General features: G+C 46.1%; 3 protein-coding genes and 1 pseudogene across 3 annotated transcripts; 3 read left to right on the forward strand and 1 right to left on the reverse strand.

The window, feature by feature from the left end:
- The window catches only part of LOC117044872, a 934741-nt pseudogene that overhangs the window by 21613 nt on the left and 886333 nt on the right, over window positions 1–26795 (forward strand).
- On the forward strand, window positions 1080–2064 carry LOC117044995 (olfactory receptor 51E1-like). Its single transcript, XM_033145788.1, has one exon. It carries the CDS (start codon window positions 1123–1125, stop codon window positions 2062–2064), a length of 942 nt encoding a protein of 313 aa, XP_033001679.1. The 5' UTR covers window positions 1080–1122.
- LOC117044996 (olfactory receptor 52N4-like) lies at window positions 6414–7381 on the reverse strand. The gene has a single exon (XM_033145789.1). It carries the CDS (start codon window positions 7379–7381, stop codon window positions 6416–6418), a length of 966 nt encoding a protein of 321 aa, XP_033001680.1. The 3' UTR covers window positions 6414–6415.
- LOC117044997 (putative olfactory receptor 52P1) lies at window positions 19028–19992 on the forward strand. Its single transcript, XM_033145790.1, has one exon. The coding sequence runs from the start codon at window positions 19036–19038 to the stop codon at window positions 19990–19992; it is 957 nt and encodes a 318-aa protein (XP_033001681.1). The 5' UTR covers window positions 19028–19035.

Here is a 26795-nt window from a genome sequence, read left to right on the forward strand (position 1 = left end):
TTTCACATGTACCGCTAGTAAGCCAGGTGTCCTTCATCTTATATTTGTGCATCTGGTTCTTCCTGCCTAAGTGCAGAACTTTGCATTTGTCCCTACTGAAATTCATTTTGTTAAGGTCATTTTGAATTCTGATTCCGTTTTCTGCAGCATTAGCTGCCCCTCCCAGTTTGGTGTCATTGCAAATTTGATGAGCATCCCCTCAATTCCTTCATCCAAGTCGTTTATAAAACCATTGAAAAACAACAGTCCCAATACAGAAGCCTATGGCACCCCACTTGTTACTTTCCCCCAGGATGATGAGTAACCATTAAGGAGTACTCGCTCCGTCAACCAGCTACAAATCCACCTAACTGTTACCTTATTCAACCCACATTTTTCCAGCTTCCTCACAAGACTATCATGGGGGACTTTCTCAAAAGCATTTCCCTGATCCACCAAGTATGTAAGTCCATAAAAATTTAAAAAACAAACAGAATGGTCTGGCACAACTTATTTTTGAGAAACCCATGCTGGGTCTTAGTAATCACAGCACCCTTTTCTAAATGCTCACAGTCCGACTTGAATTATATTTTCTAGGGCCTTCCCTGGTATTGATGTTAAGTTCACCAGTTGGTAGTTACCTGGGCTTTCCTTTCCCCCCCTTTTTTTGAAGATGGGGACAACATTTGCCCACCTCCAGTCTGTAGGGACCTCACCTGTTGGATGACCGGGAGAGTGGTGACGGCAGCTACTGCATAGTAAAATCCAGTTGGCAGCACTGCAGGGCTGTTGTGCAGCAGATGGGCAAAAAAGGGAGTGTGAGGAGCTCTCCTGAGGCTCCTCCCCAACTTCTCCACAATGCACAGAACCACTAAAACACATATTCTGTAACATTCTCAACTGGCTACACAGTACTACCTGAGTTTGGAGGGGGGGATCATTATTTATTCAATTTATATACAGCCCTTTATCAAAAGATCCCAGGGCAGTGTGCAACATTAAAAACACATCAATGATAAAACATAGTAAAAACATAGTGAAAAGCGTACTGTCAGATAAACATAATCAATACGCTAAAAAAGAATACCCGCTCTTTGTGTTTCAGTGCTCACTGAATCCAGAAGGGACACAGAGGCACTGACCATGTCCTCTTTCCATCAAGGCAACTTCACCACTGCCATGTTCATTTTAGTCGGCTTCCCGGGCATGGGAGCATCTCACTTCTGGCTGGCTTTCCCCCTCTGCTTCCTCTTCCTGCTGGCCATCCTGGGCAACTGCACCATCATCTACATCATCCGAGCAGAGCGGAGTCTCCACGAGCCCATGTACCTCTTCCTCTGCATGTTGGCGGCCATCGACATCCTGATTACCCTGTCCACCGTGCCCAAGATGATGGCCATATTCTGGTTCAGATCCACCAGCACCGCCTTCGATGCTTGCTTGGTCCAGATGTTCTGCATCCACAGCCTCTCTGGAATGGAATCCACCATCTTGCTAGCTATGGCTTTCGACCGCTACATCGCCATATGCTACCCACTGAACCACTCGTCTATCCTCACCACGCCCAGGATAGCTAAAATAGGACTGGTGGCTGTATTTCGTGGAGCAGCCCTGATGGCCCCTTTGCCCGTTTTCATTAAGAGGCTGCCCTTCTGCAAGTCCAACGTTCTCTCCCATTCCTACTGCCTGCATCAGGATGTCATGAAGCTAGCCTGTGCCAGCTTCAAGGTTAACATCATCTATGGACTCGTGGTCATCATTTTTGCCATTGGGCTGGATTCCCTGCTCATCTCCTTGTCTTACTACTTCATCCTGAAGGCTGCCCTGAGTTTGAGCCAAGAGGCACGTGCCAAGGCCCTCGGGACGTGTCTCTCCCACATATGTGCTGTCTTCCTTTTCTACGTGCCCTTCATTGGCTTGTCCATGGTTCACAGGTTTGGTAAGACGCACGGCTCCAACATCCATACCGTGATGGCCAATGTCCACCTTCTGGTGCCTCCAGTGCTAAACCCCCTTGTCTATGGGGTGAAGACGAAACAGATACGTCACCGAATAGGGCGAGCATTTTGCAGAAGTAGGTGCTGATAAGAACTTTTCGCAATTAACTTAAAAAAAAACACCATTCATTTATCAGTTCCAACATCATGAAGCATATAGTGATCCCTCTGCAGGGTGTGGGATGTCTCTCTGGTGAATCAATGGGTTGTTGTTGTTCAGTTGTTCAGTCGTTCAGTCGTGTCTGACTCTTCTTGACCCCATGGACCAGAGCACGCCAGGCACCCCTATCCTCCACTGCCTCCCACAGTTTGGCCAAACTCATGTGTGTCACTTCGAGAACACTGTCCATCCATCTCATCCTCTGTTGTCCCCTTCTCCTTGTGCCCTCCATCTTTCCAAACATCAGGGTCTTTTTTAGGGAGTCTTCCCTTCTCACGAGGTGGCCAAAGTACTGGAGCCTCAACTTCAGGATCTGTCCTTCCAGTGAGCACTCAGGGCTGATTTCTTTAAGGATGGATAGGTTTGATCTTTTTGCAGTCCATGGGACTCTCAAGAGTCTCCTCCAGCACCATAATTCAAAAGCATCAATTCTTCGGCGATCAGTCTTCTTTATGGTCCAGCTCTCACTTTCATACATTACTATTGGGTACAAGCTCCCATCTCCTGCTCCCTCTATTTTTCTTCATGGATATTCTCCTCAATACTAGAAGCATGGATGCGTCAAGAAGACCCCCTTGCTATGGTGATTTTGAGTGCTACAGATGACAGTCCTGGTTCTGCTCCATTTCACTCCCAAGTGGGTTGTGAAGATCCTTCTGAAGATTCCACATTGTGAACTTCCATTACCACCCAGATCTAAGGAATCCCTCTCTATATATGGGCTCATTCCTGGCCCATTTGGAAGACCCAGTAAAGTTTTCTCTTACTGGCCATCTGTCAGAGATTCTTCAGCTGTGATTCCTGCAGCCAGTGTGGTGTAGTGGTTAAGAGCGGTAGACTCGTAATCTGGGGAACCGGGTTCGTGTCTCCACTCCTCCACATGCAGCTGCTGGGTGACCTTGGGCAAGTCACACTTCTCTGAAGTCTCTCAGCCCCACTCACCTCACAGAGTGTTTGTTGTGGGGGAGGAAGGGAAAGGAGAATGTTAGCCGCTTTGAGACTCCTTCGGGTAGTGATAAAGCGGGATATCAAATCCAAACTCCTCTTCTTCTTCTTCTTCTTCTTCTTCTTCTGCATAGCAGGGGGTTGAATTAGATGGCCTTTGGGTGAACTTCCAACTCTACAATTCTATGATTCTGTGATAAGGAGGTATGGAGTGAAGGCTGAAGATTCTTTATTAATGCAGAGAAAGACTAAAGGATAAAAGTGAAGAACAAGACCACAATGCTTATGTCCCTCTTATTGCTGGTAATCCTTTGAACAGCAATGCAGGGACTCCTCTGTCTGCAGTCTGGGTGTACACTGAGGCTCAAAGATGCAGGGCTTCTCTTGGGATAAATTTACTGCCTTCGTCTCCTGGACCTTAATGCAGTTCATCAAATTATCATTGCACATCAGATTGATATGTTAGTCACATATGTGTTTCATATATTCTTGCACACATAGGTGAATCTGTGGCAAGCAACCAATACAGATGACTGCATTTATACTTTTTTTTTTTGCAAAGATAAGGAATGTGGTGGCAAGCAGCCAATACAGAACCATCCCAGGTGCTCTCTTAGTCAGGTGGTGGGACATACTAAACTCAGGGCATCCTTAACTCGGACAGAAACAGACATACGGACACACATAACTAGCTAGTGTGTGAGGAAATAGTGAAGCTGAGAAATAGTGAAGAAAGCAGCAGAAAGAAGCATGGCTGACCACCAAAAGACTGTCAGGATTGTCCTACATGTAAGTAGGCATCTGATTGGCATGTTCTCTCCCTCCTGGTCAGTTGTTTGGGAGCTTCAAAAGCTTTCTCCAGCCCAAACATCACAGTGACTGATACCAAGAGGCATCACCGCACTTAGGAACAGCAGAGTGTTAGCAGTTCGTGTAACAGACACAGCAGTGCAGCATTTTGGCTAAACTACTTTATTTACACATAATACACTCGGAGCATTCTGACTCAGCTCCTCCCTCTTTCTCACCAGACAGCAAAGAGAGAAAGAACAAAGGACAATAGTCCCACATCACGGAAACACAGTAATCCAAACATCCAGTCTCTGTCACTCTCCCACACTGTGGAATGAAAACATACACCGTCATGTGATAAAAAACAATCCCATGAATGCAAACACGGGGCAAGAATCCCAACAAAGACTCGGGCAAGTTGGGTATAAAAGGACGAAGGACGTCATAACACACAATGCTAACTCCTCCTCAATATCACAATGGTCTTCCAATACACCCATCCCACACCATAAATAACCATTCTAATATGTCAACCAAGTGACAATAATTCAGTCAGCTGCTAAATGCCCACTTTGCTCTTTGTTTTGATTGTTTCCTTTCCTTTTGGTCCAGGAGAACCTGAAGATCCAGAAATACAACACAGTACAAGCCAAATACTTCAGATTTGCTCCCATCCAAAGAAGACAGAGATGGGCTTCCCAGCCTCTGACCATCCATGCTGCACCAGGTTTCCTGATTTTGAATCTTCATACACAGCTTGCTTATTTGCTTCTTCGTTTATTTCAGTTGTGTCCCACTTTTTGACTGGAGTCTCCAAAGCAGCTGAGAACATTCATAAAAAACCCCACAAAAACAACCAACTGTTCCATTAAAAACTCTACATTTAAAAATGGAAACCATGAAAAAGATAGAGAGGAGGCGGAGAACAAATTTTAAAATCATTCTGTGTAAGAAAGTGAAATGCTTCTGGGAAATGATTTATAACGAGATGAAAAAGATGTTGAAATATACATTTGTAAAAAAAAAACAAAAAACCACAAATACAAAACCAGAAGCATTTCTACTTGGTATTGTAGGCACTGACATTAATAGACAAGATAAAAAATTGTTTTTATATGCGACAACTGCATCAAGAGTATTATTGGCACAGAAATGGAAGCAGGAAGAACTACTGACGAACGAGGAATGGCAGATGAAATTAATGGAAAATGCAGAATTGGATAAGATGGCAGGCAGAATATGAAACCAGCGGGACCAGAAATTCTTGAAAGATTGGAGTAAATATGCGAGTTATTTGAAAGACAGATGTGATCAATTGACTACGCTTGTAGGGCTACAAGAAGTTTTGTAAGGAGAACTATATGAAATATTGCAGAAAAGATTTATGGAAATGGATTTTAAGTTATTGATTATTAAAAGTAATAGTTAGGATAACAAATGCAAGATTAAGAGAGGAGGTTTGGGAATCATTAGACGTGGTTGATGGAAGTCTCAGGCTAAAATAGCCAAAATGATGTAGAAGATGAGATGAGATGAGATGTGTGTATGTGTGTGTGTATAGTCATTCTGAAGTCGTGAAACAAGCAAACCAACCAACCATAGGAGAATGGTTAGTTCACCTGAATTTGGAATAGGGAACAGTGGGAGGGCAACTCTAAAATGAGCTATCTGATAATCTCTCTCTCTCTCTCTCTCTCTCTCATATCTTTTATGACCCTGTGAGAGGCAAATGGGCCCAACAGAACCAGAATACCAAAGTTTTTTATTGCCTCCTGAAGGTCCTTTAATGGGCTAAGGAAGGAGAGGAAACTGAAGAAAAGCTCCATGCCTTCAAAGTTTCCCAGAACGGGCTCTTGCCCCATGCATCTCCCATTTGCCACTTTCTCCACAATCTGATTGTGCAATGTCTCTTATGTGGCTGTTGAGGTTGCCTGCCAAGCCTACCAGAATCCCTTTTGGCAAAGCAATACTTAACTTTAAGAGCGGTGGACCCGTGAACCGGGTTCGCGTCTCCGCTCCTCCCCATGCAGCTGCTGGGTGACCTTGGGCTAGTCACAATTCTCTGAGGTCTCTCAGCCCCACTCATCTCACAGAGTGTTTGCTGCGAGGGAGGAAGGGGGAGGAGAATGTGAGCAGCTTTGAGACTCCTTTGGGTAGTGATAAAGGGGGATATCAAATGCAAACTCTTCTTCTTCTGGTGTAGGGTGGAACATATAATGATTCCTGGAAAGTTCAGAGAGTAAGCAGCAGGCTAGGAAGAAGCTGGGGGTTTCATAGTGCCATTCAGATTAGAAACTTTGGAAAGATTAGAAAACTTCCGTACTGCTTTCATCTTGGCTGGCAGCTGGCTCTCCCTGCCGTAGAGCCAAAAGATTCAGCATTCACTACTGTGTCCCTAAGAGGAGAGCTTTCTCCCTAAAACTACAGCAGAAATACTGGATGAAGTTTGGGCCTTCTGCATCTGAGGAAGTGATATGCATCGGTGATGGGGATGCACAGATAACATATTTGTTGATGGCTTGACTTATTATCTTCTCCACCTTCAATGGCTATGAGGCACCATGGTCTTTCCCTTACTGAACAGCCTTAGGACGCTTCCACGTATCTCTTTTGTCTTCACCCCATAAACAATGGGGTTCATCATGGGGGGCAGAAGAAGGTAGAGGTTGGCCATAATGATGTGGACGTGAGGAGCAATGCTGTGTCCCCCAAAGCGGTGTGCAAAGAAGGTGAAGAAGGCAGGAGTGTAAGATATCGTGATGGCGCAAATGTGTGCAGTGCATGTGCCAAAGGCCTTGCTTCTCGCCTCCTTAGAGGAAAGTCCCACCACAGCCTTCAGGATCATGAAATAAGACACTGTGATGCAGAAGATGTCGAAGCCCCCTATCAGCAGGGCTACCGTCAGGCCATAAATGGCGTCCACGTGGATACTGCCACAGGCCAGCTTCACCACCGCCATGTGGTCACAGTAAGTGTGAGCAATGACGTTGGTGTTGCAATATTGCATCTTCCTGACCAGGAAAGGGAAAGGGAGGATGAGAACGGCACCCCTGATGAAGGTCACTAGCCCCACCTTCAGAATCAAGGGGTTGGTCAGAACGGTGGCATACCTCAGTGGGTAGCAGATGGCCACGAATCTGTCTAGAGCCATAAGCATGAGGACGCCAGACTCCATCCCAGTGAAGGTGTGGACAACGTACATCTGGACCAGGCAGGAGTTGAAGTCAATCTCTTTGAGGTTGAGCCAGAAGATGCAGAACGCTTTGGGCATGGTGGATGTTCCTATGACTATGTCTGTGATGGAGAGCATGCAGAGGAAGAAGTACATGGGTCTGTGAAGGGCCTCCTCAGTCCAGATGATGTACAGGAGCCCACAGTTCCCCACCATGCCAATGAGATACATGGAAAAAAATGGGAAGGAGATCCAAAGGTGAGCATGTTCCAGGCCTGGGATCCCGTTCAAGATGAACTCCAAGAGAGGCTTGCCTGTTCCATTGGTGGCTGCCATGTTGGGAAGAGAAAAATCATCTGGATAGCTAAAGATAACAAAACACAGGAAGAAATCCATTAAAATGTTTTCAGCCATGGACATTTCATAAAGTAGCTCTAGAGCTGGGATTAAAAATGGGATTTTTAAATAGAAAATATTTGTTTAAAAAAATATTTATATACCCCTTCAGTTAACCACCAATTTACTGTTTTCAAAACCCTTCCTCTCTTTTATCCTTTGGAATCCATGAATGAAAACTTTATGCAGTGGTACTATGGTTCTCAAACTTAATCCGTTCTGAAAGCCTGTTCCAAAACCGAAGCGTTCCAAAACCAAGGTGCGCTTCTTTCCCATAGAAAGGAATGCAAAACGAATTAATCTGTTCCAGACTTTTAAAAACAACCCCATAAACAGCAATTTAGCATTAATTTTACTATCTAACGAGACCATTGATCCATAAAATGAAAGCAATAATCAATGTACTGCACTATAAAATAAATAAGACAGTATTGTAGATGATAAAAATTAAAATTATTATTTTTTTCTTACCTGCACTGATAATAGTCATTGTTTGGATTTCATCCATTTCCACAGTCACACAATCAATCAATCAGTAGCTGAACTGGGTTCCACACAGTCACAAAAACAAATTAACTGAAAAAGCCTCAAAAACATAAACACAAAATAAATAGCAAAAACAAAAGTGGCAAACTTATGTTAATCTGTTCCGGAAGTCCGTTTGACTTCCGAGATGTTTGAAAAGTGCAGCTTCTGATTGGAGCAGGTGCCCCTGAAACAATAGCTGACAGCCGCATTGGATGTTCAGCTTCCAAAAACGTTTGAAAACAGGAACACTTCCGGGTTTTCTCCATTTGAGAACCAAAGTACCACTTTATTAAAACTATTGCGTGCCATACTGGAAAATACTGTCAAATCAGATTTTCAAACACTCTTCCAGGCTGGCCTCAGCTTATTAGGGGGCTCTCAATGAGAAGAATTCTGCTCTGGCCAGACCTCACCTGGAATACTGTGTCCAGTTCTGGGCACCACAGTTCAAGAAGGATAAGGACAAGCTGGAACGTGTCCAGAGGAGGGCAACCAAAATGGTCCAAGGCCTGGAAACGATGCCTTATGAGGAACGGCTTAGGGAGCTGGGTATGTTTAGCCTGGAGAAGAGAAGGTTAAGGGGTGATATGCTAGCCATGTTCAAATATATCAAAGGATGTCATATAGAGGATGGGGAAAGGTTGTTTTCTGCTGCTCCAGAGAAGCGGACACGGGGCAATGGATTCAAACTACAAGAAAGAAGATTCCACCTATACATTCCTGACAGTGAGAGCTGTCCGACAGTGGAATTTGCTACCAAGGAGTGTGGTGGAGTCTCCTTCTTTGGAGGTCTTGAAGCGGAGGCTTGACAGCCATCTGTCAGGAATGCTTTGATGGTGTTTCCTGCTTGGCAGGGGGTTGGACTGGATGGCCCTTGGGCTCTCTTCCAACTCTAAGATTCTAGGATTCTATGAAGAACAGATGAGACACAGCTTGCCTATGATTTCTGAATCTTTGCCTGCAATGAGCAGAGAGGGGAGGAGAAGGACTCACTTCACACTGGGTTACAAGCCCTGCATTGGTCCTGGGGTCCAACGACATGCAAGGAGAAGCATTCTCGTGTCATGTGTGCTGAGGTTACTGAACAGTCATTGACAAGTAAAGTGCCCCTTCAAAAACAGGAAAACTGCCATGATATACGATTGCATTATCAGCATTGTCAAACACCGTTATATGTGCCAGTTATCTAAAACTCTCTACAACCTCTCCTAGACAATGACAGTTCTCTTTCTCAAGCTCTGGGAGGAAGACCCTTCATCGCCTACAAACAGCCACCCAATCTCAAACAGCTCCTCACCCACAATAATACAAAAACAGGACTCAACATGGACACTGGTACCAGAGCCTGCAATAAACCCAGATGCCAACTTTGCTGCCACATAAACCAGGACAACACCATTACTGGTCCCAACAACATCAAACATACCATCTCAGGACTATTTAATTGCTCATCTTCCAACATTGTGTATGCCATCAAATGCCAACAGTGCCCTTCAGCTCTCTATATTGGACAAACAGGCCAAACCCTACGCCAAAGGATAAATGGACATAAATCTGATATTAGGAATCACAAGACAGAGAAACCAGCAGGAGAACACTTCAGTCTCCCAGGACATTCTATAAAAGATCTCAAAGTAGCTGTCTTAATACAAAGAAATTTCAGAAATAGACTGGAAAGAGAAGTGGCTGAATTGCAACTAATCACCAAACTTAAAACCATGGAGAAACCTGGTTTGAACAAAGACATTGGATTCTTATCTCATTATACATAACAAAGCTATCTTTAGCCATCTCACCTCTTGCCTTTCCCTGCAAGACTAATTGCAGCTGTTAAGAGCCGTCAACAGGTTTTCCACACCTATCAGCTGATCACCCATTCCCACCACCCTTCTGAGTAATACCCCTCCCCACTCCCCCACTATATATAAGGGTCTGGTGACTTCTGTTTCAGTGTATCTGAAGAAGTGTGCATGCACACGAAAGCTCATACCAAGAACAAACTCAGTTGGTCTCTAAGGTGCTACTGGAAAGAATTTCCTATTTGTTTCCTATTTTGTTAAAACTCTCAGTTACTCTTTAGTAACCACCAGTTATTATTGAAATTGAACTGAAGTGTGTTATTTTTGGTGCTCAGTTTAGCCGTAAGAACCTAAGAAGAGTCAGCTGGAGTAGGCAGCTTGAACCTAAGCCCTGTCAGGCTTTACAGTCATAGGTAAAGGTAAAGGTACCCCTGACAGTTAAGTCCAATTGCGAACGACTCTGGGGTTGCGGTGCTCATCTCACTTTCAGGCCGAGGGAGCCAGGGTTTGTCCGCAGACAGCTTCCGGGTCATGTGGCCAGCATGACTAAGCCGCTTGTGGGGAACCAGAGCAGTGCATGGAAACACCGTTTACCTTCCCACCAGAGCAGTACCTATTTATCTACTTGCACTTTGACGTGCTTTCGAACTGCTAGGTGGGCAGGAGCAGGGACCGAGTAACGGGAGCTCACCCCATCGCAGGGATTCGAACCACCAACCTTATGATCGGCAAGCCCTAGGCTCTGTGGTATAACCCACAGTGCCACCCGCGTCCCTTGACTTACAGATCATAAAAAGCCCTTTTAATTGTGCCCAAAATCAGAGTGGTAGAAAGTGGAGCTGTTCTAGCAATGCTCCTTTTAACCAGCCCTGGTCAACCAATGGCTGCAGCTCTTTGAGACAGTTTTCAAAGGCAGCCCCGCCTAGAGCAAGTTCCCTTAGTAGTCCAAACAGGATGTAGCTAAGGCATGTCCCACAGTGGCCAAATCAAACATCTCAAGGAACGAGCACAGCCAATACCCATTTTCAATACATTACATTTCACCATTCACTGGATTGATCATGTTCAACCTCATGTCCGTCAAGCATCTCTCATCTTTTATTCATTCGGAAATAAATTACACCACCAACATTAAGAGAAGGAAGATCCCTGTGGTGGATATCTTAATGGCACGTGTCCATTCTTTTAAGAACAGATGGATCCGACCATAGAGAAAACACTTAACTTACAAAAGCCCAGGAGCTCCCAGGATCTCTATTCATCATCAGCTGTCTGCTAGGTGCCAGGTTTTTCCTTTCAGAATGGAATGTGAGACTGTTTATAAAGCTTTGGCATATATAATCCCTTTGGGTTTCCACTGGGCAAAGAGTGGCCTGTGATTCTATACATAGCCCTCAGATCTCAAGGCGGGCCAGGAGTAATTCCCTAACTAGAGGATGTTAACCTCTCCGGCACGCTCTTGGAGAATGTGGCAGCATTTCACAAATGGATCCATGGGAATGGAATTGCTGGCAACTGAAGGGCTAAACCATAGGAATCGGCATCGTCCAAGCATCTCAACCTGAGGAGCAAGAGGAGGCAGTGTGGTGTAGAGCATTGGAGACCACTCAGACATGAAGCTTGGGTCAGTCACTGCCTCTCAGACTAACCCACCTCACAGGGTGGTTGAGAGGAATAAATTGGGAAGGGTAGAAATGTATATTCTGCCTGTATCTCCCTGGAAAGACAAGATGGGATATAAAGGCAACAGATAAAATTGAATAAATTATGAGACACCCCCAAGGGCGACTCCCACAACTAATAGAACTGTAGAGTTGGAAGGGACACCAAGTGTCATCTAGTCCAACCCCTGCAATGCAGGAATCTCAACTAAAGCATCCCTGACAGATGGCCATCCAATGTCTGCTTTGAAATCTCCAAGGAGACTGACCGGGTCAAAAGGCCCCTTCCTCTGTTCCTTTAGCCATGTGTTCAGCAGGGCTTATCCCCTGGTAAATGTGTTTGCAGCTGCAATCCTAATTTATTTGTCTTGATATGTTGTTATTGTACATTGGTTTTGAAGGGCCTTAACTGCAAAGACCAGCCATGAGAGCAAAACCACTGTTGTCATTGAGCCTCTGATAATCTGATATCATTTGTACCAGAAACCATTATTGACACCCAAATTTCCTGTCCAAGTTCCTCTGGAGGGGAGGGGGGGAATTATGGCATTTACACCGAAGGTGCAAAGACAGTAAACGAAAGTTATGAGAGAGTGTTCAGAAGAGGGTGTTGCAAAAGGAGTCGGGATGCCCACGAAGACCTTGGTAGGTGAATCTATGGCCTTGTTCTTCCTCACGTCTTGGCCTGTGATGTCACCTTTGCTCTTCTGATAAGGCCATTCCTTAAATATCTGATTGTAGCTCTCCTTAGAATCATAGAATCATAGAGTTGGAAGAGACCACCAGGGCCATCCAGTCCAACCCCCTGCCAAGCAGGAAACACCATCAAAGCATTCCTGACAGATGGCTGTCAAGCCTCCGCTTAAAGACTTCCAAAGAAGGAGACTCCACCACACTCCTTGGCAGCAAATTCCACTGTCGAACAGCTCTCACTGTCAGGAAGTTCTTCCTAATGTTTCGGTGGAATCTTCTTTCTTGTAGTTTGAATCCGTTGCTCTGTGTCCGCTTCTCTGGAGCAGCAGAAAACAACCTTTCTCCCTCCTCTATATGGCATCATTTGATATATTTGAACATGGCTATCATATCACCCCTTAATCTTCTCTTCTCCAGGCTAAACATACCCAGCTCCCTAAGCCGTTCCTCATAAGGCATCGTTTCCAGGCCTTTGACCATTTTGGTTGCCCTCCTCTGGACACCTTCCAGCTTAATTTCTGCGCATATAGAAAGCTAAGTGGGGGAATGCCTCTACATAAGCCTGCGTGATTTATATTTTCCAGCAGCTATAGTTCTGACCAAGTAAAGCCACCTTAAACATAACCAGGGTAAATTTAGTGAAGAAATCCAATGCAGGAGGTACATGCAGGAGGTACATGCCCAGACCAGTGTAAAGGGGGACACTTGATGAGATTTAACAAGCTGCCATCCTCCCAGATTCCATACAACTGGAGAATGTTCTCTTTCCTCTCCTTTCCTCTCCTTTCAGGCACATTCTCAATGGTGCAAGTGGATAACCAAGTCAGTCTCTACGGCTGCCCTCTCTACTCTAAATCATACGTGCCATTTTTCACCCATACACTCATTTAAAGAGATGGCTTTGGAGATCTCCACATTCTGGCTTTGATTACATCACGATGGTAATTTGGCGTCATCGGCAAACTTGCAAATTTCCTGCTCATCCCTGACTCCAGCAATGCCTGCAAAAAAACCATTCAAGCAATGACAGGGACACTAGGTTGGGGGGGGGACCTCCACTGCTTGGAGGAAAAACCTCAAGTTTAACCAGAAACCTCCACACCACAAAAATGACAGTGAAGGCAAGAACTGAAGGGATGAATTCTGTACATTCTGCAGCTAGAATGTTCGTTGTGGACCTTTAGCCCTCTAGAAGTTGCTGGACTAGAACCCACATCATCCTTGGCCATTGGCTATGCTTGCTGTGACTGATGGGAGTCATAGTTCAACAGCATCTGGAAGGCCGAATTTTCCCTACCCCAGAACTAGGGAATAGGAAGATGCCCTTGTCTTGACTTCAGAGAATCATCTGAACGCAGCCATTGCAGAAGAGAGTATAGATTCCGTTCCACTTGAGCATCCCTTATGTTTTTAAAACACAGAATCAGGTTGGTATGATTTTTAATTTTATCTAGAGGAACTGTCCCAGTAGTAATGTATGGAAGTGAGAGCTGGACCATAAAGAAGACTGACCGCCGAAGAATTGATGCTTTTGAATTATGGTGCTGGAGGAGACCCTTGAGAGTCCCATGGACTGCAAAAAGATCAAACCTATCCATTCTCAAAGAAATCAGCCCCGAGTGCTCACTGGAAGGGCAGATCCTGAAGTTGAGGCTCCAGTACTTTGGCCACCTCATGAGAAGAGAAGACTCCCTGGAAAAGACCATGATGTTGGGAAAGATGGAGGGCACAAGGAGAAGGGGACGACAGAGGATGAGATGGTTGGACAGTGTTCTCGAAGCGACTGGCATGAGTTTGGCCAAACTGTGGGAGGCAGTGGAGGATAGGGGTGCCTGGCGTGCTCTGGTCCATGGGGTCACGAAGAGTCGGACACGACTGAATGACTGAACAACAACAACAGAGGAACTTGGTAATATTTGCTACAGTTCACCAATACAAAGTTGTGGTTTGCTAATTATTAAGTAGTGGGTGGACATAGCAGATGACACAGTGATTCTCCAAGCAGCTCTCTCTATTCTCATGCTGGAACAGAACTGGACTGAAGGGCTGAGCCAGCCTGCTTATATAGTACTCAGTAACATGCAACAGTAACAACTCTCTCTAGCTACCCAATCCACGAACGGCACTCTCAATCCTTCATTTGCATGTTTTAGACCTGAGTGAGAACTGCAGTCACGGTGGGCAGAGTGAAACTATATACCCAACACCCCTAGTGCCCTAGGGTGAGAACTTCAACACATAACACTGGTGGTTTTCAGGAACTCTGATGGTGGTGTTACGGAAAATTACCGGGGTAGAGGCTGCTCAGCTCCCGGTCCTACGGAGGAAGCCCGTGGTTCGCTGCGGAGGCAATGGAGACCAGCCGGAGATTGGAGCAAAAGCAAAGGAGTTTATTGCACAACAAGGTTCAGGAGGATCCGGAACCCCGAACAAAGGGTTTCCTGGACTTTTAAAACTTCCCGCAATTGCCCAGGATACATTGCAAAATACATCATAGATACGTCAGGGAAGGGAGGGGGAGAGAGGAGGTTCTGGCAGAATTTACATACAGGTAAACAAGTTTTACATATCAGGAAGGATGGCAGGAACCGGTGAATGGATTTAGGGTGGGTACAATATACATTCAGAGTTTCCACTGGGAGAGAACAATAGGAAACTCCTGAGAGGGTGTCTGCTACCATGGCAACTGATCGGAGGGTGCTTGGGTGGATTACCGGGGTGGGTGCATTTCCTCTTGCACAAGGATGAGTACATGACCGCTCGCTTAAAGGATTATGAAAGTCACTGAGATGGATGTCAGAAAATCATACAGTATCAGAATAATAAACCTCCGATGATCGGAGGATGGCGGGGACTGAGGGAATAGAAAGGCCATCTCCTAAGGAGAAGATAGACACCAGAATCGAGCAAATCGGCCATTGCGTTCAGGAGATATGGATTTTTATAGTAATAAACGTTTTGAGCTGTCAAACCGGCCACCCAGAGTCCAAATTGTCCAGTTGCTATATTGTAACTAGTTATAATTAATAACTTCCCAAACTGGATACATTTTAGTTTCGGTTCCATTGTTCTCGCAGCAGGGAGCCTGTCAATACCCACTTAGCGTGCAGTCAAGCGTGAAGGTGTTGAGTAAATCACTGAACGTTCCATTTTGCAGGCTGAGCTGAATGCATGCTCCTGATTGGTGGGCTTGCCGTTCATTGAGAAAATGGTGTGTACGAGGAGCGCTTTTGACAGGAGCGCTTCTCGGAGGCTTTTATCGGGGCGCAGATCGGGACTTTTGAGGGAACCCTTTATCGCGAGGGTTTATGTGGGTGCTTGTGCAACTAGTGTGAAGGGGAATGGCAGGAACAGGGGAAAGGGGTGCCCCGCTCATCGTCGGGGGGGTAGAAAGGGTGCAGCTTTACAGTCCCGCACTCGCTGGCATGAAGACCTCGCGGTGAGGTTGCGTGGTGGGGAAGGTGACAGCTGGAACTTTTCCTTATCAGTGGGTTGCAAACCTACAAATAGAGCTCCCTGAAGAACCCTAATGGGGACATGTAGCGCAATTACCACATAAGAACCTACTGGATGAGGCCAATGGCCCCCTAGTCCAGCATCCTGTTCTCACAGTGCCCAACCAGATGGCTCAATAGGAAGCACCCCAGCAGGACCCTCTCCCCTCCTGCGGTTTCCAGCAACTGGTATTCAGAAGCATTTCTGCCTCCAACTGTGGAGGCAGAGCACAGCCATCGTGGCTAGAAGCCGTTGAGAGCCCTCTCCTCCTCCATGAACTTGTCAAATCCTCTCTCACAGCCATCTAGGTTGGTGGCAATCACTGCCTTCTGTGGAAGTGAGTTCCGAAAAAGAAGAAGAAGAAGAAGAAGAGGAGGAGGAGGAGGAGGAGGAGGAGGAGGAGTTTGGATTTGATATCCCGCTTTATCACTACCCGAAGGAGTCTCAAAGCAGCTAACATTCTCCTTTCCCTTCCTCCCCCACAACAAACACTCTGTGAGGTGAGTGGGGCTGAGAGACTTCAGAGAAGTGTGACTAGCCCAAGGTCACCCAGCAGCTGCATGTGGAGGAGCGGAGACACGAACCCGGTTCACCAGATTACGAGTCCACTGCTCTTAACCACTACACCATGCTGGCTCTCTCATAGTTGCATAACATGCTTTCTTTCACATAGCTGTTTCATGAGCTTGATGATGATAAAATTGGTGCAGTTAATGTTGATGATCTCATGGGCTCTGGGCCGAAGCTGCTGTCCCCATGGAGTATCAGTAGAGAGTATAACTTCCTCCACTCCCAACTGGCTTGCAGCAGGTTCTCCGCATGTGGCTGCAGAAACCCAAAAGGACACGGCCGGCATCACAGCACAAGCACAGGCTAAGAGTGTGGCCAGGCAGCATCTCCAGCAGACCTTGGGAAGGGCAACAACTGAGATGGCCCCGGTTGTCTGCTTGAGAGCATGGGGCAGCTGGAGTTTCGCTGAGACTGAGGAGCCCATGATAAGGTGACAACAGAGGGGAGCAGAAGGGTGATGCCAGCAGCCGAGGAGGCCACTGAAAACTGGCTCCGAGGAAAGGAGGCAGCTAATGATCCAGGCCTCTCTGTTATCATCGCCAGAACTGCTAGCTATTCATGGGGGCTAAGGGTCCAAGTAGACCTACCACAATTTCCTTTTTTTTTTTTTTTTTTATAAGAATTTATTGGCATTTTTCTATAACAAACATATACCCACACCCACACCTACAATTAAACAAATGCAAAACAGATAAAACAAATACAAACAATGTCAAGCTTTCTTATTGCATCTTTCTAGAAAAAAAAATTTCTAATTCCATATCTTGACTTTTGACTTCCCCTGCCTTTTCACCTTCGAGTTTGTATCCTTGATCTATTTTATAACCATTTCTCCTACAAAAAAAAAAACATTAACTTCAATTGTATAATTACATTCAATTATATCTTCAACATTTACTAAAAATGCATCATCATAATAATACCTCACCATTTAATCTTCTAAATCCATAAACTTAATCCACTTAAATTCACTTTGCTTATACTCCACCTCATAGATCTTCGCAAATCATTCGCATCTAATCTATCTCTTCTATCCTTAAGGTTGCTGCTAGTAACGTAAAAACTTGAAATATCTCCTTTCATGTTCAAATAAAAAATATAACAAAGTGTTGTTGACAGTATTCACCCTCCGATTTCAATTTACCATATCAGGCTGCTTAGAGTTTTACTTAATGCTTCACCCCACACCCCCTCTGTCCATTATTCTTCTCCTGATGGCATCAGCACTGAACTTCCATATCTCTTCCCTCTCCAAGCGTCCAGAGATCCAGGCACAGTCCAAACCTCTCCTTGCCGCGAGTTCAGAGGTGTCCCTCTCATCATCTCTCAGCTTCTTCGGTTCTTTGTAACATTCCTTTTCTTCTTGTAGATGCCTTAATTCTCTGTCCCTGGCCCCCGAGCTCACACCTCGGGGACTGGATATACGAAATCTTAACGTCGCCTTGGGGCTGCCACCCCCAAAAGGCGAATTTCTTCTCCGAAGTAGCTCATTCATTTCACTCCATCTTTGCATCCATCCTCTCAGCTCTTTGGCAAGGCTTTCTTCCAAAGTATCAAAAGTTTTGTAAGCCTCCTCTGTGGGCAATTGGTTCCATTTCAGACCCCCACACAAGACTTTGACTTTTCTATAAAGCAGTTCCACCTTCAAGGCAGTGAGTCTCTGTTCGTCCGTTAGTCCAGAGTTCAGTGCCAGTTCAAGGACGAAACCCAGCATACTGGCAGAGGAGGAGGAAGCGGGTGTCATATTTCTACTCCCCTCTTTGTTCGTCGCCATTTTCCTGAACTGGAGCGCAAATACCGCAACTTTAAAAGGAGATATTTTCCTCTAGTTAACTTCCCAAAAGAAAAGTTTGCCAGTCTCCTGTGTCAATTTTAAATACATTGTAACCAGTTCTGTAGCAGCAATCACTCAAATTGGTTAGATTCTTGAGCTCGAAGGGAGGGAGGGCAGGCTGCCATTCTCCTTCCCCCCGGATCGTTCCAAAAGCACAATTTCTAATCAAATTCTTTACTCACGACCACCGGGTTCTTTTAGCTCCATTCTTCACAGGTAGAACTTGGACGCTCACCGCGGGCTCTGTCGCCGCATTTGCATCCCGGTTGGGGCATGTCCCCGAAGCCCGGCTCCGTTTGCCCTTCACCCCCACTCCCCCTTTACAGGGGGGGCAAGGGAAGGGTTCAGAGCCTCCGCGGGCGCAGCCGGGGAGCCCAGGGTGCGGGACGCTCTTCCCGCACCCCAACCGGAGCCGCGCGCTGCGGTAGCGCGGCTCCTAACCCCCGGGATGGACAAGGCGCTTCGGACCCGAAGCAGCCTTCGACCACCCGGCGATGGCGTCGCCGCCGGAAGTCAGACCTACCACAATTTCCAAGCTCAACATCTCTATTCTGATACAGGACTTAGTGGAAAGGGGTGAACACCACCCCTAGCCTGATGGAGTATCTTGATTCTTATAATAACTCTGTAGCTCGTAGTATTGTTATTTTTATTTAAAAAAATGGTAGAAGAATAAGCTGCTCCAGTTTTGTTCTCATTTTCCACCTCTGGTGTGGAGCTCTTAAGAACTGGATGTTCATTCCCAGGGTGAACGTTCCGCACATTAGCAATCAACGGAGTTCCTCCTAAACTGCTTACTCCTAGTTTTGTGGTTAGGCCATACACTTGAAGATATGAAACTGGCCTTACTGATAATGGGTTTTGATGCAGAGGACCAATTGTTAAAACGCTACTGTATGTTCCTAACCTCCTTGGTCTCGCCTAACCTTAAGCAGCAAGCGTAGTAGCACTGTCTAACTTCCTTTTCGCCTTAACAGCAGGCTATGAAATGGTTCCGGGAGCCAGGTGGAAGCCATGGCGTGCAACAATCGCTCCAACAGCAACCCCTCCGTTTTCATCCTAGTGGGTATTCCTGGCCTGGAAGCTGCTTACTTTTGGATGGCCTTCCCCTTCTGCTCTATGTACTTAGTAGCCTTGCTGGGCAACTTGACCATCCTCTTTGTGGTCAAGAAGGAGCCCAGCCTCCACTTCCCTATGTATTACTTCCTGTGCATGTTGGCCGCCCTCGACTTGGTGCTGTGCTCCTCCACGGTGCCCAAGATCCTTGCCATCTTCTGGTTCCGTTCCCACTCCATTGGCGTCAAGGCCTGTGTCATCCAGATGTTCTTCATCCATGGTTTCTCAGCTGTGGAGTCAGGGGTTCTGCTCGCGATGGCCTTTGACCGCTACGTGGCCATCTGCGCCCCCCTGCGCTACACCACCATCCTCACCAGCTCCGTCATTGCCAAGATTGGGTGTGCAGCCTTCGTGAGGGGCATTGGCTTGATGACCCCTTTGACTTGCATGGTGAGCCGTCTACCATATTATGGGCCCAATGTCATCGCCCATTCCTACTGCGAGCACATGGCCGTGGTCAAGTTGGCCTGTGGAGATACCACACCCAACCACATCTATGGGATCACGGCAGCCACCTTCGTGGTGGGCTCAGACTCCATCTTCATCGCTGTCTCCTATGTGCTCATTCTCAGGGCAGTCATGGGGCTCTCCTCTAAAGAGGCCCGACAGAAATCCTTCGGCACTTGTGGCTCCCACATCTGCGTCATCCTGATCTTCTACACTCCTGCCCTTTTCTCCTTTTACACACAACGCTGGGGACACCACATCCCTGCCCACATCCACATCTTGTTGGCCGACCTCTATGTCCTAGTGCCCCCCATGCTCAACCCTATCATCTATGGCATGAAAACAAAGCAGATTCGGGAGCAAGTATTGAAGCCATTCTACTCAAAAGGAGTCAAAGCTGAGACTTGACTCCAACTGGTGTTAGACCCCCCAAAGGATGAGAAGGTTAGAACTTGTTATGATTTATCTGCATCTAAATAATCCACCTGACAGGTGGAGTCTCCAAGCTTTGGGTAGCTCAGTTATTAGAAGTATGGTTCAAGTTTTATTATTCTTGTCTCAAGTATACCAAGAAATATCTAAAATAATGAATTTGCCTGTTCAGGCTTCCTCACAACTGTCATTACTGAATATGTGGGTGGACAACACAGGACAGCTTGTTGAAGAGCTCCTGACATGGATTTTGGCCATTGTGGAAAAAATCACACATAAATTGCATTTACAGGTGGGTAGCCGTGCTGGTCTGCCATAGTCGAAACAAAATAGAAAATTCTTTCCAGTAGCAGCTCATTATACTTAACAAAGCTATCTTTAGCCATCTCACCCCTTGCCTTTCCCTGCTAGACTAATTGCAGCCGTTAAGAGTCATCAACAGGTTTTCCACACCTATCAGCTTATCACCCATTCCCACCACCCTTCTGAGTAATCCCCCTCCCCACTCCCTCACTATATTTAAGGATCTGGTGACGTCTGTTTCAGTGTATCTGAAGAAGTGTGCATGCACACGAAAGCTCATACCAAGAACAAACTCAGTTGGTCTCTAAGGTGCTACTGGAAAGAATTTTCTATTTTGTTTTGACATAAATTGCATGTTTCCCAGGGGATGGGGAATCCAGAACATTTTTATGTCAGCTGGTGGGATTTTATTCTCTATGCTTCAAACTTCAATGCTCAACATTCGCCATCCATGCCAGTTTGGGAAATATGGATGTCTAGATTTATATTTGTGTGTCATCATTTCTTTCTCTTACTGTTTGTTTGTTTGTTTGTTTGTTTGTTTGCTCTGGGTATGGTATGATATAATACCTTGGTACTACACTTTTGGGTTGTTAGTAACGGGGGGGGGGGACAAGAGAGAGAGAGGAAGAAGTGTAGTTCTAAATATTTATTGGTCCCTGCATCACCCCGTAGATTTCAGCCAAGTATTTGCCTCTTAGGGAACCTATAGACAGAACTATTCAAGCTTATCATAGCGATCATCCAACGCTTCCCACATTGCAAGATTTTAACTGCTAACAAAGCTGTTCAAAGTTAGGTGGAATGGATCATCTCAGGAGGTGGTGGACTCTCTTACATTGGAGGTTTTTTTTAACAAAGGTTGGGTGACCATCTCTTCAGGGATTCTTCAGTTGTCATTCCTGCACAGCAGGGGGTTGGACTAGATTACCCTCAGGGTACCTTTCGACTCCACAGTTCTATGATTCTCTGTGTTAAAACAACTGACAAGTTACTTACAAAAGATACATAAATGTGATAAGCTGTAGAATGCCCTGGTTACCTCAGGCGGTTGTGTGGATAAAACTGGGAGAGGGAGAGCTATGTATTTCACCTTGAGCTTCCTGGAGGAGGGAAAAAAATGGGATCTAAATGTAATGGCTGCTAGTCTTTTCCTCAATAAAAATGGAAACTGTTCTTGAGGTACATTGTAATCTGTGCTTGACTTTATAACCCTTCCGTGTTTTAATCTGCCTGCTGTTCAAGTTTTTTTTACCTGCTTCTACCATTTGTTGATTAGAGTGTCATGGAATTCTACTCAATATACTGATCCGGAGCAGAACTCCAATGTATAGTTAGCTGAGTAAAAACTTAAGGTCTTCTTTCTTGTAGTTTGAATCCATTGCCCCGTGTCCGCTTCTCTGGAGCAGCAGAAAACAACCTTTCTCCCTCCTCTACATGACATCCTTTTATATATTTGAACATGGCTATCATATCACCCCTTAACCTTCTCTTCTCCAGGCTAAACATACCCAGCTCCCTAAGCCGTTCCTCATAAGGCATCGTTTCCAGGCCTTTGACCATTTTGGTTGCCCTCCTCTGGACCCGTTCCAGCTTGTCAGTATCCTTCTTGAACTGTTGTGCCCAGAACTGGACACAGTATTCCAGGTGAGGTCTGACCAGAGCAGAATATAGTGGTACTATTACTTCCCTTGATCTAGATGCTATACTCCTATCGATGCAGCCCAGTAGATAAAGGTAAAGGGACCCCTGACCGTTAGGTCCAGTCGCGGATGACTCTTGGGTTGCGGCACTCATCTCGCTTTATTGGCCGAGGAAGCTGGCGTACAGCTTCTGGGTCATGTAACCAGCATGACTATAAATACTGTTATTAAAAAAAGAACCAGGACAGAACACAGGAAATCCTTTCTCATTGCTCCCCTCCCTGAAGAGGATTTGTTTGGAGATCAACCAGGTAATAAATAGCTCTATAGCGCCTCAGCTGAACGCAATGGCTTTGCATGCAGATGATGCATTCCTGGAGCAGGACAAAAAATCAGGTCACTGTTGCTCATATGACCTCATACAACTCAGCTGTTGCCACCTAGTATCGTAAGACATCCCTCAGGAATAGCGACGGGGCTGTTGGGGGATCAGAACTGCAGGTAGATGCGACGAACATCCACTTCAGACTCTCCCCTCGTTACTAAGTGAATTTTTAATCAGGTGTTCTGGGTCAAAGTACAATGCACCCCGCCTGTCCCTCTGAGGTCCGTCTGTTATTTCACTTCCCTTTGATTAATAATCTGGGGATCCCTTAGTAACGGGAGTTTTCCTGTCCAGCGGCCGTGGCCGGTTATATCCTCTGCTCTGGGCTTCAGGGGTTAAACTCTCCTTTGCCTACAGTTTGGGGTCTCTCTTTCATTAGATCCCCTCACTATATCAGTTAGCTAAGCCCTCTTAGCAGCAACACCAGGGTTTCCGCCTGCTAGCCCCTCCTGAGGGAACTCCGAGACACAAACTATCACCCTTCAGTTTAGTTTTGTCCTTTCCCTGAGTTCACCTCCTCAAGAGCCTATATAACTCGCTGGACCAAATGAACGACGATATTTTCTTAGCTCAACAATAATAGGTCTTTATTCCTTACAGAACATAACGGTTTCAGTGATGGTTCATAAGCTTAGTTTCATAACAGTGTAAACTCTTTCTCTCAGCAACATCTACACACCTTCAACGTATCCTAACCTATCCTAACCTACCCACCACTATCCTGGCCCCACACCCTCCTCCTTCCAGTCACCACTCTCTCTACACACTAACGGCTGCTCCCTCCTTTTAAAGAGCGGAAGGTCCCACCTCCCATGTAGGGAAACTGACGTTTGGGCGTATATGACAAAGACCACTAACTGCCCTTATCAGAAAGACCATGCACCAACGTGCACCACACCTAACTGGGTGTAGTGAGAATCATATACAGACAGGCCCATTGATCCACGCAGACATGGCATGTTACCTACGTAAGCAAGAAATAAGCCCACCCTACCCATATATGGTACTTTCATATCTTATGGCTGATGAAATGTAGTCCAAATATGATGAAATGTTCCTGTATGCTTTTGTATAAATAAGGCTCTTGCAGCCCAAATAATCATCAGACTCTTTCAACCCACACTGTTGTGAGACTGGTCATTTCGCACAGGACGGGCTGGCTCCCGTCAGATGGTGCCACGTGTGTGTGACTTCGGACAGTCACGACGCCTTCGCTTAGGCTTCAGCGCTCACCTCGACCCGGCAAGGGTTTCAAGGCGCCTCCTCATCCCTCGTGGATCCCTCGGTGAGCGCTCCCCCCCATACCTTTAAAAATGGGGAAATTTCTACGCCTTCGGCTGCTTCCAGCACTCACCTCGCCCAGCACGGGTCTCTGGCGTCTTTTCGTGGATCGCCTACTCATCCTTCGCGGATCCCTGGTGAGTTGCTCCCCCCCCATACCTTTAAAAATGGGGCTATCTCTCTCTGCACCACAGAAGAAATTTTTTGATGCATTGAAATTTCTCCTGGCTACTGACAGCCTTGTGGTGTTGGACACAGACTTAAAACTTCTTATTAAAGCCTTGTCTACCCATTGCCCCTGGTATCGCCAAGACGGCTCCTGGGATTTAAAAGAATGGGACAAAATTGGACATTTCTTCTACACTCATTCCCAAGTAGACATTCGCATCCTCAACGCTTGGTGCAAAGTTTACAAGGCTATGTCTACCCTCGGCCCGGCCAATATTCTTTTGGCTGCTGCCCCCCCGACGATTTCTCCTTTACCAACTGCTCAAGTGTCCATATCTCCAGCCCTGCCCTCACCTCCTCTGCAGGCTGATGTGCTTCCCAAGGCCCCGGAGGTGTCCAATTCATCTGCTGCAGCACCCCTCCTGCCTTTTGATGTCTCTATGCCCGCAGCAATCCTCAATAATGCAGCCCAGGCTGCCCATCAGGCTGCTGTTGGCGCGCTTGCTGCAGGTGCTGCACCCCCCCCTGCTCCCGTCCTTTTGACACAACAGGACGTAGTCAATGGACTTACTGGGGAGGGCAATTTTCTAACCATCCAGCAACAACTGGGGCTTGATCCTTCCTATTGGGACGCCACCACTGCTGCAGCCCAGGAAGCACTGGTTCCTGTCCCTGATGAAACAACTGAAAAAGGTGGGCGCTGGGGTAGTGCCCTCCAAGGACTCTCAAAACCTTATGGGACATTTGTGGATCGTTTGTATACCACCCCTAAAAGCCAAGTGCAGGATGAGGCAGCACAAGAAGTCATTGTCCGCCAGTTAGCGTTTGACAATGCCAATAAGGACTGCAAGCAAGTGTTGTGCCCTCTGTTGACTACCCCCAACATTGCAAAAGAAAAGATTCAGGAGGACTTAATTGTTACCATGATGCAAGCAGAGCTGACTGTTGCAAAGGAAAAAATTCAGCGCACCTTGCCACTCACCTATTTGGGAATGGACTTAGTGGCAAAAGGCAGGCGCCGTGCTCTGGCTCTTACTGGCATGGACTTACAAACAGTGTATTTGCCATTTTCCCAGGAAGAGGTCAACCACCTGATGATGACTGCTACCCATGCCCAAATTGCCTTTGCTGACTTTGTGGGTCACATTTCTCATAATCCACCTAAAGACCCTAGACTGTCTTTTCTGACTGGCCTTCGCTATGTATTGGATTCTCCCTTTTCCCCTCTCCCCCTACCATCCGCTCTTACTCTTTTCACAGGATGGTACCAAGATTCGGGGGGTGGTGGTGTGGGAGGAGGGGGGTGTCTGGCATAGCTTGTACACCACAGATCAGACCTCAGCACAATGCTCTGAGCTCACGGCGGTCATTCTGGCTTTCCAATCCTTTGTTTCTAAACCTTTCAACCTTGTGGTAGATTCTCAATATGTGTATAATTTGTTAACAATTTTGCCTTATATCCCGCCTGCTATAAGATGATAATTTGTTTGCATTGTTTTCTGTTCTACAGAATTTGATTCAGCAGCGCAGTCATAATTTTTATGTAGCTCACCTTCGGTCGCATAAACCATCCAGGGTATTTGGCTGAAGGTAATGCTCATGCTGATAAGGACTTGAGGCCTGATGTTTTCTCTCTGTTCACTGACCCTTTGTCTAGCCATTTGATTTTCCATCAGAATGCAAAGGTTTTAGCGAAATCTTTTGCTATACCCATTTCTCAAGCCCAAGACATTGTGTCACAATGCACTGTGTGTTCTAAATTGCCCATGGTTATACCTTTTGATGCAGTCAACCCTAGGGGCTCGCATCCCCTAGCGGTTTGGCAAATGGATGTTACCCACACCCCTGATTTGGCTCCCTTTTCAAAGGTGCATCTCACTGTTGACACTGCCTATGGCTTTATTTGAGCGACCCCTCTGAAAGGGAAAAACACTCGCCACACTATACAGCATCTTCTGCATTGCTTTTCTGTTATGGGCAAAACCCCAGTCCCTGAAAACAGATAATGGTTCTGTTTATATCTCTCGTTCCTTTTCTGATTTTTGCTCTCTTAAGACCCTCCTTCACAAAGAGTTGGGAGGCCGCTCGGCTGTGATCTCAGAAATGCCTAATATTGTTCACTAAGTGCTGTTTACTTTAAATCATCTATTGTATCCTCATAATAGGAATTACACACCTGCGGAAGTTCATTTTCAGAAGGAAGAGGTGTTGCAACGCCTTTTAGTGCCTTTTAGTGTCTTACAGGTTGCTTCCTGATCCTCGTTGCTCCCTGATCCTAAGTGGAAAGGCCCAAACTCCCTGGTGTCCTGGAGACGCGATTTGCTAGCAGCAGCAGATACCACCATTTCTACAAAATTATGCTGAAGGCCGCCCCTGCCTTGCCCCTGGACTGCGCTTTCCCTCTGCTGGACCACAGGCACCCCTGTGTGGGTGGATCAGTGGCCCTTGCCTAAGGAGAAGCTTGCAGTGGCGGACCAACTCATTGCAGAACAACTCATTGCAGAACAACTCATTGCAGAACAACTTGCCCTGGGGCACATTGAACCTACTATCATTCTCACCCTTATTGCCCCCTGCAAACATTGTGAAACATCGCCCTCGCCGTACTGCCCTCTTGAAGAAAAACCGACGGCTGAAACCCTATCATAATATTTGGAGTAATAATATATTTGTTAAAGACATCGCTCATTTTTGCTGATATGTTAAATTCCTCTGATTGTTGGCTATGTATGCATATTTCTCCTCAGTCGAGATGATCTGGCATTTTATTGCATGATATTCCCATTAATGAGTCTAATTTTGAGTCCTATTGTTTTTGGTTTAATCACAATGCCAGTAGATTCTTGGGACACTATCCTTATTGTTAATGGCTCCTTTTGCTTTCTTAATGTCACCACCATGAGCGGTAGGCCTAAGGTAGCAATGAATTTACAGGGATCTCCACCGCCTCGCCAACTGGACAGAGGCTTTGTTTAATTCCCCCATTTTAGTTTTGAAAT

Source organism: Lacerta agilis, chromosome 4, assembly GCF_009819535.1.
Source record: "Lacerta agilis isolate rLacAgi1 chromosome 4, rLacAgi1.pri, whole genome shotgun sequence".
NCBI classification, from domain to species: Eukaryota; Metazoa; Chordata; class Lepidosauria; order Squamata; family Lacertidae; genus Lacerta; species Lacerta agilis.